The sequence below is a fragment of the Hyla sarda genome, chromosome 1 (assembly GCF_029499605.1).
Source record: "Hyla sarda isolate aHylSar1 chromosome 1, aHylSar1.hap1, whole genome shotgun sequence".
Lineage (NCBI taxonomy): Eukaryota > Metazoa > Chordata > Amphibia > Anura > Hylidae > Hyla > Hyla sarda.
The window spans coordinates 197,234,925-197,247,076 of NC_079189.1; the positions used below are offsets into that span (position 1 = coordinate 197,234,925).

A 12,152-nucleotide genomic window follows, 5' to 3' on the forward strand; every position below is an offset into this window, starting at 1 on the left:
CTACTGTCACGATGCCGGCTGGCAGGTAGTGGATCCTCTGTGCCAGAGAGGGATTGACGTGGACCGTGCTAGTGGACCGGTTCTAAGCCACTACTGGTTTTCACCAGAGCCCGCCGCAAAGCGGGATGGTCTTGCTGCGGCGGTAGTGACCAGGTCGTATCCACTAGCAACGGCTCACCTCTCTGGCTGCTGAAGATAGGCGCGGTACAAGGGAGTAGGCAAAAGCAAGGTCGGACGTAGCAGAAGGTCGGGGCAGGCAGCAAGGATCGTAGTCAGGGGCAACGGCAGAAGGTCTGGAAACACAGGCAAGGAACACACAAGGAACGCTTTCACTGGCACTAAGGCAACAAGATCCGGCAAGGGAGTGCAGGGGAAGTGAGGTGATATAGGGAAGTGCACAGGTGAACACACTAATTGGAACCACTGCGCCAATCAGCGGCGCAGTGGCCCTTTAAATCGCAGAGACCCGGCGCGCGCGCGCCCTAGGGAGCGGGGCCGCGCGCGCCGGGACAGAACAGACGGAGAGCGAGTCAGGTAGGGGAGCCGGGGTGCGCATCGCGAGCGGGCGCTACCCGCATCGCGAATCGCATCCCGGCTGGCAGCGGAATCGCAGCGCCCCGGGTCAGAGGACGTGACCGGAGCGCTGCCGCGGGGAGAGTGAAGCGAGCGCTCCGGGGAGGAGCGGGGACCCGGAGCGCTCGGCGTAACATTAACTTTGCTTTTGTGGTGTCCCGGCACCGTATTTCATACTGTGCCTTGGTTATTAGTCCCCAAAGTTAGAGTCCCTAGGACTGTCGGGGTTCGCTTTCCTCATTTAACCCCTAGTCACCCCTTAGTCAATTAATATTTGTAAATATTATCTATCTAAATAAATGTATATGGTAATACTCACTGTTTTAGCGTCGCAGGACCTGCGGGTCATGTGACCGGGTTGCAGAACTCTATGTTTTTTTGCTAAAGGACCTTTGGTGGTTTTGGACATGTGATCACCCACAATCCATTGTAACGGTGAGTGACAGCTGATTGGACCAATCCAAAATGGCCAGCCCCTGCCCATATAAGGGAGCTGCGCCATATTGCCGCTCTCTTGGGTTGCTGACTTTGGACGAGGTAGGACCTCCGCAGCTTACAAGACAAATTACTAGGCCCAAAGCCTTGCGGCTTAGGCCTGCGCTAGAGACGGATAGTTCTTACAGTTCCCCGCTATCTCAGCAAGACCTCTGTACCTAATCTAACCCCTAAATCCGGCAGATCTATGCAAATACAATCCTCAAAACCTAAAGGGAACTTTCTGGTCCTAAGCATCTGTCAATCACTGCTGTGCTGTTCAAATAGATTCTGTTATCTGGACTGTTATCGTTATTGCATATACAGAAAATCTTCAGTAAAGATTCCTGCAAGCTTTAAGTTCAGCACTGCTGTGGACAATCTATTTATTCTGAACTCACCTATCATTCTTGGGAAGGGTGGCGATAGACCCAGCATCACTACAGAGTTTTAACCCTCACCCTGGCATCACGAGTGACAAGGGTTAACAGCGCCCTTTATCATATAGAACCGCAACACCCCTACTACCCTACACCCCACAAGGCTTTCCACATAGTGCTTCACCACACTTTATCCTGCACTTGGAGTAGGGAACATAGTCCAGTTGAACATCCATCTTTCCATCGCTTAAGGAGGATTATAATTATAAAGGAGGAATTGTAAGAACTATCCATCTCTAGCGCAGGCCTAAGCCGCAAGGCTTTGGGCCTAGTAATTTGTGAAAGTGGATGTGGGTGAACTCAGAGCTGCACATATTCCTGCCTAACGTTACGCTTGCCTTGTGAATTGTGTGTGATAAAGCCAAAGCTCAAGGAGAACATAAGTAGGGACAGTTAGTGCATTTTAGGGAAGTACCCCATAAAACAGTATATCACTAGGCCTTTTCTTTCTTTGACTAAGTTTTGGTTGGTCATTCACTCCTCCTCAAACTGAGGATGTGATTGAATTGGAGGAAGGGAAGTGAACTTGATCTTGTACCTTGACAAGATAACCTCCCCCCAACCCCCCCCCCGCCCCACTCAGGGAGAACACCCAAGTGGGGACGGCTAACCTTCAGGCTTGGGAACCTAGAGTGGGGCTGTCAGGAAGACCTGGGCTTGAACAAATGTGTTATAGCACTAAAGGAGGAATGACCAGGTTTGTCGGGCCTCTGGGATGGGCCCGTAGAAAGGGAAGATGGAAGTAATAAAATAAAATGAAAAAAAGAGCAGGTCTGCCTCCTAAGGACACTAGGCAAATTCTGGATAGCCTAATGTAGGTAGGAGGGATTGAGCCTGCCTAGGCAGGGCCTAAATAGTTTTTTCTGCCTATTATTGTCGCCAGTGTAATCCACTAGAAATGGTAGTTCTTCAACTCCACTGAATAAAATGTATTGCGACCTATGAACCTAACTAGGCCTTTGCTATATACAGACATATGGTACAGTATATACTGATATTCAATATATAAATACAAACATTACAGATCCAGTATATACATACACATGCAGTCATACACAATCAGAAATCACAAAGTCACATAGATGCACCCATTCACACATACACCACTCGCATAAAGTAGACTCATACAACCATTTACAACTCACATACATGCATGTATACACCATACAGTCAAGCAAACAAGATCTAGTCATGAGGCCAGAAGATGACAGCATTTTGAAGCAAGTAACATATTGAAAGGAGCAGGAGGCACCCATGTCTTTTGTGTAGATCATATTGCAGGGGTATATAGTCGTAGCTAGAGTATTGAAATTCTGCAGTGTGAATAGATCAATAGAAAACCCATTCACACTAATAAATTATATACTGTGAACTTAAAGGATAACTCCGGAAAGTACAACTTATCTCCTATCCTAAGGATAGGGGATAAGTGTTAGATCGCAGGGGGTCTTAACGCTGGGGCCCACCGTGATCTCCCCAATGGTGCCCCGGCTCCCTGCATGAAATTAGCATTTTCAACCACTGCAGGAAGCAGCGGCCAACATGCCCCCTCCATACAGTTCTATGGCAGACCGGAGCGCTGCTTTTGGAAATTGAGATTCTGGCATCCGCAGGAAGAATAGTCAAGTCTATTTTTCCTGAGGAGTCCATTAGGAAATGCATTGTTGTCTATGAGACTGCGCATTTAGTGAAATGTGTGGAATGTCCGCACCTGTTTTTCGTGCAGACATTCTGTACATTTTCAGACTGTGTGAACATAGCCTTACTGCTCCTCCATCCTGGTGTACTAGTGAGCACCTCTCTCCTCACTTACATGCTGATAGAAGTGCTCATTGCTTGAAGAGCACGTCCATCAGCCTGAGGAGGGCTCTCATGCGACAGCAAGATAGGAAATGTTTCATTTACTTATTTATTCATTCATTCATGCATTCAATCAATAAAAATATCCTTCTCCTTATTGAAATAAACATGTAGAGTTGGCCAATCATAACATGAATTTATGTGAGTTTTGGGGATGAATAACTTTGTATAATTAATGTATAATTTTTTGTTTAGGGTTTTTGTTTATCATATTAACAGTTTTATTTTCCTTTTTTCTTTTAGTGCTTCCAACTTTTAAAGTTGAGCTAGAAACAGAAAAAAAGTTCTTTTATTATAAGGATGAAGAACTGGTTGTTAATATTAAAGCCACGTAAGAATGCCTATTTGATAATTATGATTATTATACATTAATAAGTAGTTATTTTAAATAGTAGAATATTTTCAGTATGTAAAACTTTTGTTATTGAGGTGTCCCAGTGCGGAACACAATTGTCCACCTGCCCTGTCATGTGGATGTCACTTAACTGTGTCTGCTCCCGCCCACTGCCCAGGTTTACAGGTTATATGTATTGTAACATCTTATAATGTAATATCAGATATTTAATGTCTTTGTATTTTGTTATTTCCATGAAAGAGTTCATTTTGTCTGTGCAGGAGGAAGCACAGAGAACCACATTAGCACTTTGACCAAACAGAGCCTCCTGCCCTGCTCCCCCAGAGCTGTTCAGTTCTGCAGAGTTAATGAGAGTGAATGGAGGTCAAGCTTAGACCTCTGCTGTGGGATCTGTACCTCACCACATAAGGACACGCCTAAAAGACCCAGTTGCTACAACCATTCAAGTTCCATGAGCAACATTACCCTTTAGTAGGATTCCGCCGACCAGGTCATCCACCAGTCAAGTCTTTTCATGTCAAGTTCAGACAAAAATTTGCTTTGTGGGGGGGAAGAGTCAAGTGAACCGATGGGCCCCATTAGCCAAAGAAGAGCATAATGTGAGTGAAGGTCTCCGGCAGTTCAAGTCCATACAAGTCCACCATGGCTTAAGCCCTTACGCTGAATTCCATAAGTGAAGTTACAGAGTTGGTGATTGCTTGCTCCAAAGTTAAGTCAAGCTTAATCTTAGTCAATTCCCAGTCAGTCTGTCCAAGTCAAGTTCATTAAGTCAGTCTGGCTTCAAGGAGAACGCCGGCTCCACGTGGCACAGGATACAAAAGGAATGGAGAACAGATAAAATTGAGGTAATTTATTTCCCAAGATATTTTCTAAGAGCCGAGGAACATGCTCTTGAATCACCCAAAGTGCAAGAAAAAGTGTAAATGTGTTACACTAAAAAAATGTGCACAGAGGATGCGGTCTATCGCAAGCCCTTCTCCGATAGGAGAGAGGCCCCCCAACAAACCTTACCCTTCGCATCCGGACAAAAAGGTCCCTTTTTGCCGAAGCTACTAAGGGGCCACAAATGCTCCCGGCATCCCCCTAGGCATTAGCTAAGGTATCTACCCGCAGAGCCGATAACGGTTGGTACCCTGCCAAAGCAGGAGTACCCAGGGTGTTTGCAGGGAGGTGAAGAACCTAATGGCCACACACACCTCCCCTAGACCGGCAGGAGGGACACCCACAAGGGCTACCGCATCCTGACAAATCCTGTGGACACATAACACGCAAAAAGTGACACAGTGAGACAAAAATAAATAAATATGTGAATGTGTGCAGATATACTGCCCGGACATCCGTATGGATCTATAAAAATGTCTCTGATCCTAGCCAGAAGGACGGGAATCAAGAGGTGAGTGCCACAAGATGAAGAGATTATGATGCCCGTGCTTCCACTCAGGGAAGTACCTCGGCTCTAGATCCTCTCAGACTCATGGCGAGACCCGGAGGTAACAGGTCACGCCGGGGAAGCTGTCGAGCTGATTTCTCAGAACCAGCCCGGTACACCTGCCCCCTCCATGCAGCACCCATCCCCACCAGACCCATACCTGCATTACTGCCCACCGGCATGAAAACTAGTAACAACAGATACTACACTTTACCAAAAGGCCGAGAAGCGATAAATAATTTATTTCCCAAGATGCAACACATTTCGCTGCGGGAAAGCAGCTTCATCAGGCATGACAGGGAATGGGTATTTTATAGGAGTGGTAGTTTGTTACGTCGGTACAAGGAAGGAAGAGGGAACATTGGAATAAGTAATGTGATATAACAATTACAGAAGAAACATATCAAAATATATATAGACAGATGTAGAAAAAAAAATTCAACAAAAATACAAAAAGTAATGAATTGTATTTACTCAGAGTGAAATGCATACTATGCAAACCGTGCGCTCCCGTATGTCTAAACACAGATATAACATTAAAAATAACTTTATATTACATGGTGTCTCTTGGCACTTTTCCATTATCCATAAATATGACATATCTTCTTTACGCTTGACTATCCTTGAAACAATACCTGACAATAGACCTAATCGGTTTCAATGTTTAATTAACCATGAATCTTTTTGGATATTCAAATTATCCACATTAGTACCACATGGTCTGAATGAAACCATCGAAAATGTTCGATAATTATTCTCATGTTGTTTATACTCGTACCGCATAGTCTACATGGTTGGCACAATAGAAATAATTTCCTTTTAAAAATAATTTTACGATTATTGCTGACATTATTTTTTACATTTCACTTCTGCTAAACTTTTCTCCTTACACTCAGATACACTGGATCAAATATATGTACATATTACTTCTACATCCTTTATTATTTGATTCATCTTCTTTTATTTTCCTCTCTTTTATTCTTTTTTTTCTTTATTTCCATTATTACTTGTTTAGACTACATATATATTTTTTTATTTTTACATCTGCTTAATCAGCATGGGGTGTATATGCATTTCGTTTCTTTTCTGTTTGTGTTGTACTCTTTGGGTATATTATTCATCCCATTGTATTCAATTTTTTCCACGCTATGCATGCACTTCTCGTGTATGTTATAGTGACTATATTGTTATAGATTTGCATGCATTTGCATATATGCATGCACGCCCATTTCTGCACGTGTGCATGAATGTATGCATTTCACTCTGAGTAAATACAATTCATTACTTTTTGCATTTTTATTGAAAATTATTTTTTTTACATCTGTCTACATATGTTTTTGATATATGTTTTTGATATGTTTGTTATATCACATTACTTATTTCAATGTTCCCTCTCTCTTCCTTGTACTGACGTAAAAAACTACCACTCCTACAAAATACCCATTCCCTGTCATGCCTGATGAAGCTGCTTTCCCGCAGTGAAACATGTTGCATCTTGGGAAATAACTTACCTCAATTTTATCTGTTCTCCATTCCTTTTGTACCTGCGTCACATGGAGCCAGTGTTCTCCTTGAAGCCAGACCGACTGAATACCTTGCCTAGACTGAGGGCTGCGGATAAACTACCTCTTGATGCGCTTACCATTGTTATGTATGACATTATACAACCACATCTGGTGAGCTGCTGTCTTATTTCACTTTTATACTGATTATCTTTCTTTTCTCCCCTTTAGACCAAGTCAAGTTCAGACCAGTCTAAAGACTATAAGTCCCATAAGCAATTGTGGTTCTCTGTTGCAGCCTTCAGCAAAAATTGCACTAACGTGAACTGTTCTGTTTGTACAATGTTTCAAATTCCTAAAGTAAAATTAAAAGTGGTTTCTCTAACCTGGCATTTGTGGTATTTCTTACCCAGCTCTTGGCACAGGCAACCGCTTCCTCCTTAGAAGTGTGGTAGTTAAAACTTCTGGTGTCATGAACTCTAGTCACAACACTCCACAGTACATCACACGCCACCGTTATTATCATACAGCCGTCACCACATTATTATTATTATTATATTATATATTAAGTAGTAGTTCTTTTACATTGTGAAATATATGCACTATGTAAAAATGTTCTTATTTTCATGTAGGTATCTGTTTGATAAAAATGTAAATGGCTATGCTGTTGCCATATTTGTATTGTTCAAAGATTCCCTGAAGACCTTACATGGATCTATGAAAAGAGTACAGGTAAGTATTTTCTAAATTTACCGTGGCACACATTTACAATTAAAAAATGTCAGCTACAATTGAATTAGTCACCGGAAAGAGGGGTGCAGGAGGGGTGTTGTTGCTAAAGGGAATATGTTGGCTTTAATTTATGCTAAGAGCTGCAGACACTGTTAGATAGCTATTAGCTATGTGTATTAAAGTAAACGGTACCTTTCCTAGAGCTGAGTGTAGTTGACAAATTTATAAATTTATAGCTCAGCCAAGTGTCAAGGAGGTGGAGCTAAGCTGTTCAAGTGTCATTGTCTGGCATTCCTCCTTGCTAGCCCTCACCTCCCAGTACCTCTTTGACTAGCGTGCAGGGCTCTTTAAATCATTTAAGAAGGAACTAGGAGGTGAAGACTAGTTACAAGGCATGCCAGGCTGTGGCACTTGAGAAAAGTTTCTCCTCCTCCTTGAAACTTGGCTGTAAAATAAAAAAGGTGATTTTATAACTTTGCCAACCATTGTCATCTCCAGGAAAGCTATTGTTTGTTTTATACAAAATCAACAGCCATTTCCTCCCCATCCCCCCTCCCCCTGTTCCTCTTACCTGGCAAGCAGGCTCAGGTGCAGGGGATCTCAGTGGCTTTGATGTTCTTCTGACATCCTCTGCGCTGCACTTACTGAGAGCAGTGGCTGCGGGCACTGACGAGTGACGTCAGGAGCGTCACTTGTCACTGCTGGCAGTCGACGCTTCTCAGAGCCTTAAGTGAGTGCAACGAAGAGGATGTCAGGAAAATGCGAAAACTGCTGAGAGCTCCTGCACCTGAGCCTGCTGGCCAGGTAAGGGCAGCAATGGGTGGAGGAGGGAAAAAGTGATGTAGCACTAGGGGTAAAGGGGGGGGGGGGTCATTTGGCACAGGGCAAATAAAGTGGCACAGGGGGATAAAGGGGGAATGAAATGACACAGGGGGATTAAATGGCACAGGAGGTGATGAATTTGCACAGAGGGTTCAAGGGGGGAGAAATTAAGTGGCATTGGAGGGATCAAAGAGGTGGAATAAAATGGTACAGGGGCGTGATAAGGGGTAATTAAACGGCACTAGGAGATTCTACTGTAATATTGCTTTTTATCCTGTTTTATAGGTAATTACACTCTGAAGAGAGTACAGTACAGTATTCGGTCATTTAGAAAGATTTTTGAGCCTTTTTCCCCCAATAGAGGAAATTCCTCAATAGCAGACAGTTTTTTTTCTCCGTGAGTGTCCAGTATTGGGAGATTCTACTGTATATAATTTTATGGGCCCCCTATTTTACATATACTGTACCCATGGGCCTCCTCTCTCACATATACTGCTCCTGTGGTCCCCCTGTTTTATATACATGCTTAAGAATGTCCTATTCTGTCACCTGTTACTCTTATTTTTGGGTTCATTTTTTTGCACCATGATCTGTAGTTTTATTGGTCCCATTTTTGTTTTGATTTTGTTTTGATTGCTTTCTTTCTGGTATATGAAGTGACTAAAATTCAGCAATTCTGGACTTAATTTTTTTTATGTTGATGCCATTCACCATGCGGTTTCATTTACTATAAATTTTAATCAACTAATCAGTAATCATATTTTACTGGATTAAGGTCTCACAGTCCACTTTTAAAGAGGCAAAGCAAGTTTAAGCTGCGGCCCCTGGCTACTGATACGTTTGGGTACATGTGCTAAAAACGTGTGCTTTTGGCAAATGGCAGGACTAGACTCCCTCTTACTAACTTACTTAGGTCGACATCTTCACCTGAGGAAAGGGGAAGGGTGGAGTTGGGTCTGCCTCCTGCATTAAATGGCTAGGAGTCGACATGAGACCAAATCAATTATTTAGTTGTACTGTAGAGCATAAAAATATTAACCCTCTGCACTCTGTTAAAGAGGTACTACCCTTGAAAAAAAATTTGTTAAATCAACTGGTGCCAGAAAGTTAAACAGATTTGTAAATTACTTCTATTTAAAAATCTTAATCCTTCCAGTACGCATCAGCTGCTGTATGTTCCACAGTTAATTCTTTTCTTTTTAAATTTCCTTTCTGCCTGACCACCATGCTCTCTGCTGACACCTGTGTCCATTTTAGGTTTTGTCCAGAGCAGGAGAGGTTTGCTATGGGGATTTGCTCCTACACTGGACAGTTCTTAAAATGGGCAGAGGTGTCAGCAGAGAGCACTGTGATCAGGCAGAAAGGAAATTCAAAAAGAAAAGAACTTCCTGTGGAACATACAGCAGCTGATAAGTACTGGAAGGATTAAGATTTTTAAATAGAAGTCATTTACAAATCTTTTTAACTTTCTGGCTCCAGTTGATTTATAAAAATAAAAAAAAACATTTGCCAGGGGAAAAACCCCTTTAACCTCAGTGCATCCATTGTGGTGCAAAACAGAAAATACATTTATAATGCAGAAAATACTCTTTGTTTGACCATATAATACTTGAGAAACATTTTATGTATCAGGTAAACCTTATATTAATTCAGCTAACTTGACAGATCTAAAGGGTAACAGCTGGAACAGCTTAAGCTGGGCCACCACAATTGTAGCTCCTCTGTAACTAGTGATTTCCAGTTCATTTTGGAGATTAGTTTACTGTGATCTAGTTCATTGAAATAAGTAGTTCAGTTCTTTTAGTTCATTATTTTTCTGGCTTACTGCTGACAAGTGATTAAAACCTAGATGTAATCAATTACATATAAGAACAACTACTAGCTACAGCCTCCTTGGATGAGTTATTGTTCTGATAAAATTATCATATATATTTAATATATAGAATCATTATGATGATTTAGGCTGTTTTAACACATTGTGGTGAAGTGAATTTATACGAGTACTTCAGGGGGAAAAAAAAATGTCAAATCAACTGGTGCCAGAAAGTTATACAGATTTGTAAATGATTTCTATTAAAAAATCTTAATCCTTCCAGTACTTATCAGCAGCTGTATGCTCCAGAGGAAGTTGAGTTGTTTTTTCCAGTCTGACCACAGTGCTCTCTGCTGACACCTTTGTCCATGTCAGGAGCTGTCAGGAGCAGGAGAGGTTTGCCTTGGGGATTTGCTCCTACTCTGGACAGTTCCTGACATGGACAGAGGTGTCAGCAGAGAGCACTGTGGTCAGACAGAAAATTACAACTAAACTTCCCCTGTAGTATACAGCAGCGGATAAGTACTGGAAGGATTATGATTTTTTAATAGAAGTAATTTAGAAGTCTTTCGGGAGCCAGTTCATATGAAAAAATAAAAATAGTTTTCCAACGGAGTACCCCTTTAATGAAGATACAAAGAATCTTTTTAACATACTGTATTTGGATTGGTTCTTTTTTTTTTTTCTTTGGGTATACAGACAGTTCATTACTTCTGATTTTATTTGCAGATAACTGAGGGAAAAGGAAGTATAGCTCTTAAAAGGGCACAACTCTTGGAAGCTGTCAATAATGAAAATGAGCTCATTGGGTATTACATTTATTCAAACGTGACAGTATTTTCAACAGGTATAAATTTATTTTGAAGTCTAGACACTTATTTTATCTTACTGATAAAAAAAAAAAATTATCCATTACAATGATTTGCCTTTTTGGTAAAAAAAAAATGGTGTTGCATGCAGCAGCATGGCTATTGTTAAAATTTAAAAATAAAAAGCGCATAAATAGGGGTTTTCTAGAGAAAAAAAAGCCTATTGATAGACTATCCACAGGATAGGCTATCAATAGTTGATCAGCAGGGTTGCGCCACCCAGTTTGGTGTCCTCACTCCACTGAGAACGGCGCAAGAAGACGTTGGCTCTGTACTCTGGAGTGTTGAAGGTGGGGTACTGCAACCTTAATTCATATTCACTCCAGTATAAGCTGAGGCTGCAGTACCCTGGAGCCGCTGCTACACAGAGTACAAGGCCGACTGTTTCTGGTTCCGTACTCTGTGTAGTGCGGGCACCAATCCGCGTTGGCTCTGAGTTCCCCCGCAAATCACCTATTTACAGCCTATCTTGTTGTGAATTCTGGGATAGTCTTTCAAGAATTCACCACAGATGCATGGGACGTTAACCATTGCGCGTGATGCACACGCTTAGTCAAGCCAATGCTCAGGACTGAACAAAGGGGTGGGGATTATGTGCGCGCTTACCAGGTGAGCATAATCAGCAATACAAACAAAGGTAAAAAAATAAACATATACAACACAGCACTTACATATTATTACAAAAATGAACTTAAGACATTTCTATCGTTAAGATCAATTGGTCCTAAGGCATTCAGCTTGATTATCCACTATGCCTCAGTTTGTAGGAAAATCAAATGTTGATCCCCTCCATTGCGAGGCGAATTGACTATTTGTAGTCTGGCGAATTTCATAACATTACAATATCCATTCTATGGGCAAAATAAAAATGTTCACGTACTCGAGTAAATAAAGTTCTTATCGTCTTACCCACATAAAAGAACCTGCAAGGGCAAATCAGGGCATATACCAAAAAACTTGATCAACAAGAAATAAATTGGTTAACGACATGGATATAGCTTTCTAGTTTGATACTGCGAGAAGAAATAGGAGATTTCCCTATCCTAGGTGGCGGAAAATATGGATTTTATGAAAGACAGGAGACGAGCATTATATACAATATTTTTACTGCAAAATCATAGCAGTGAAATAGTTAAAACATTTTACCACATAAAGGTGCTGTGTAACATATTAACCAATCAGAGAACACCTAAGGTAATAAAGGTGCTGATCATCAGCTGATATTCCTCTTTTTTTATGATAAACATAAGCTTGTAAATCCTAATAAATTTGCATATAGTTCA

At 41.6% G+C, this 12,152-nt stretch overlaps 1 protein-coding gene across 1 annotated transcript in view; it reads left to right on the plus strand.

Annotated features, from left to right (window-relative positions):
• The window catches only part of LOC130355875 (A.superbus venom factor 1-like), a 266,587-nt gene that overhangs the window by 69,434 nt on the left and 185,001 nt on the right, over nucleotides 1–12,152 (plus strand). The window contains exons 9-11 of the mRNA XM_056556718.1: nucleotides 3,591–3,678; nucleotides 7,266–7,365; nucleotides 10,730–10,847. Coding sequence (XP_056412693.1) covers nucleotides 3,591–3,678; nucleotides 7,266–7,365; nucleotides 10,730–10,847 — 306 coding nt within the window. The remainder of the gene's footprint in view (nucleotides 1–3,590; nucleotides 3,679–7,265; nucleotides 7,366–10,729; nucleotides 10,848–12,152) is intronic.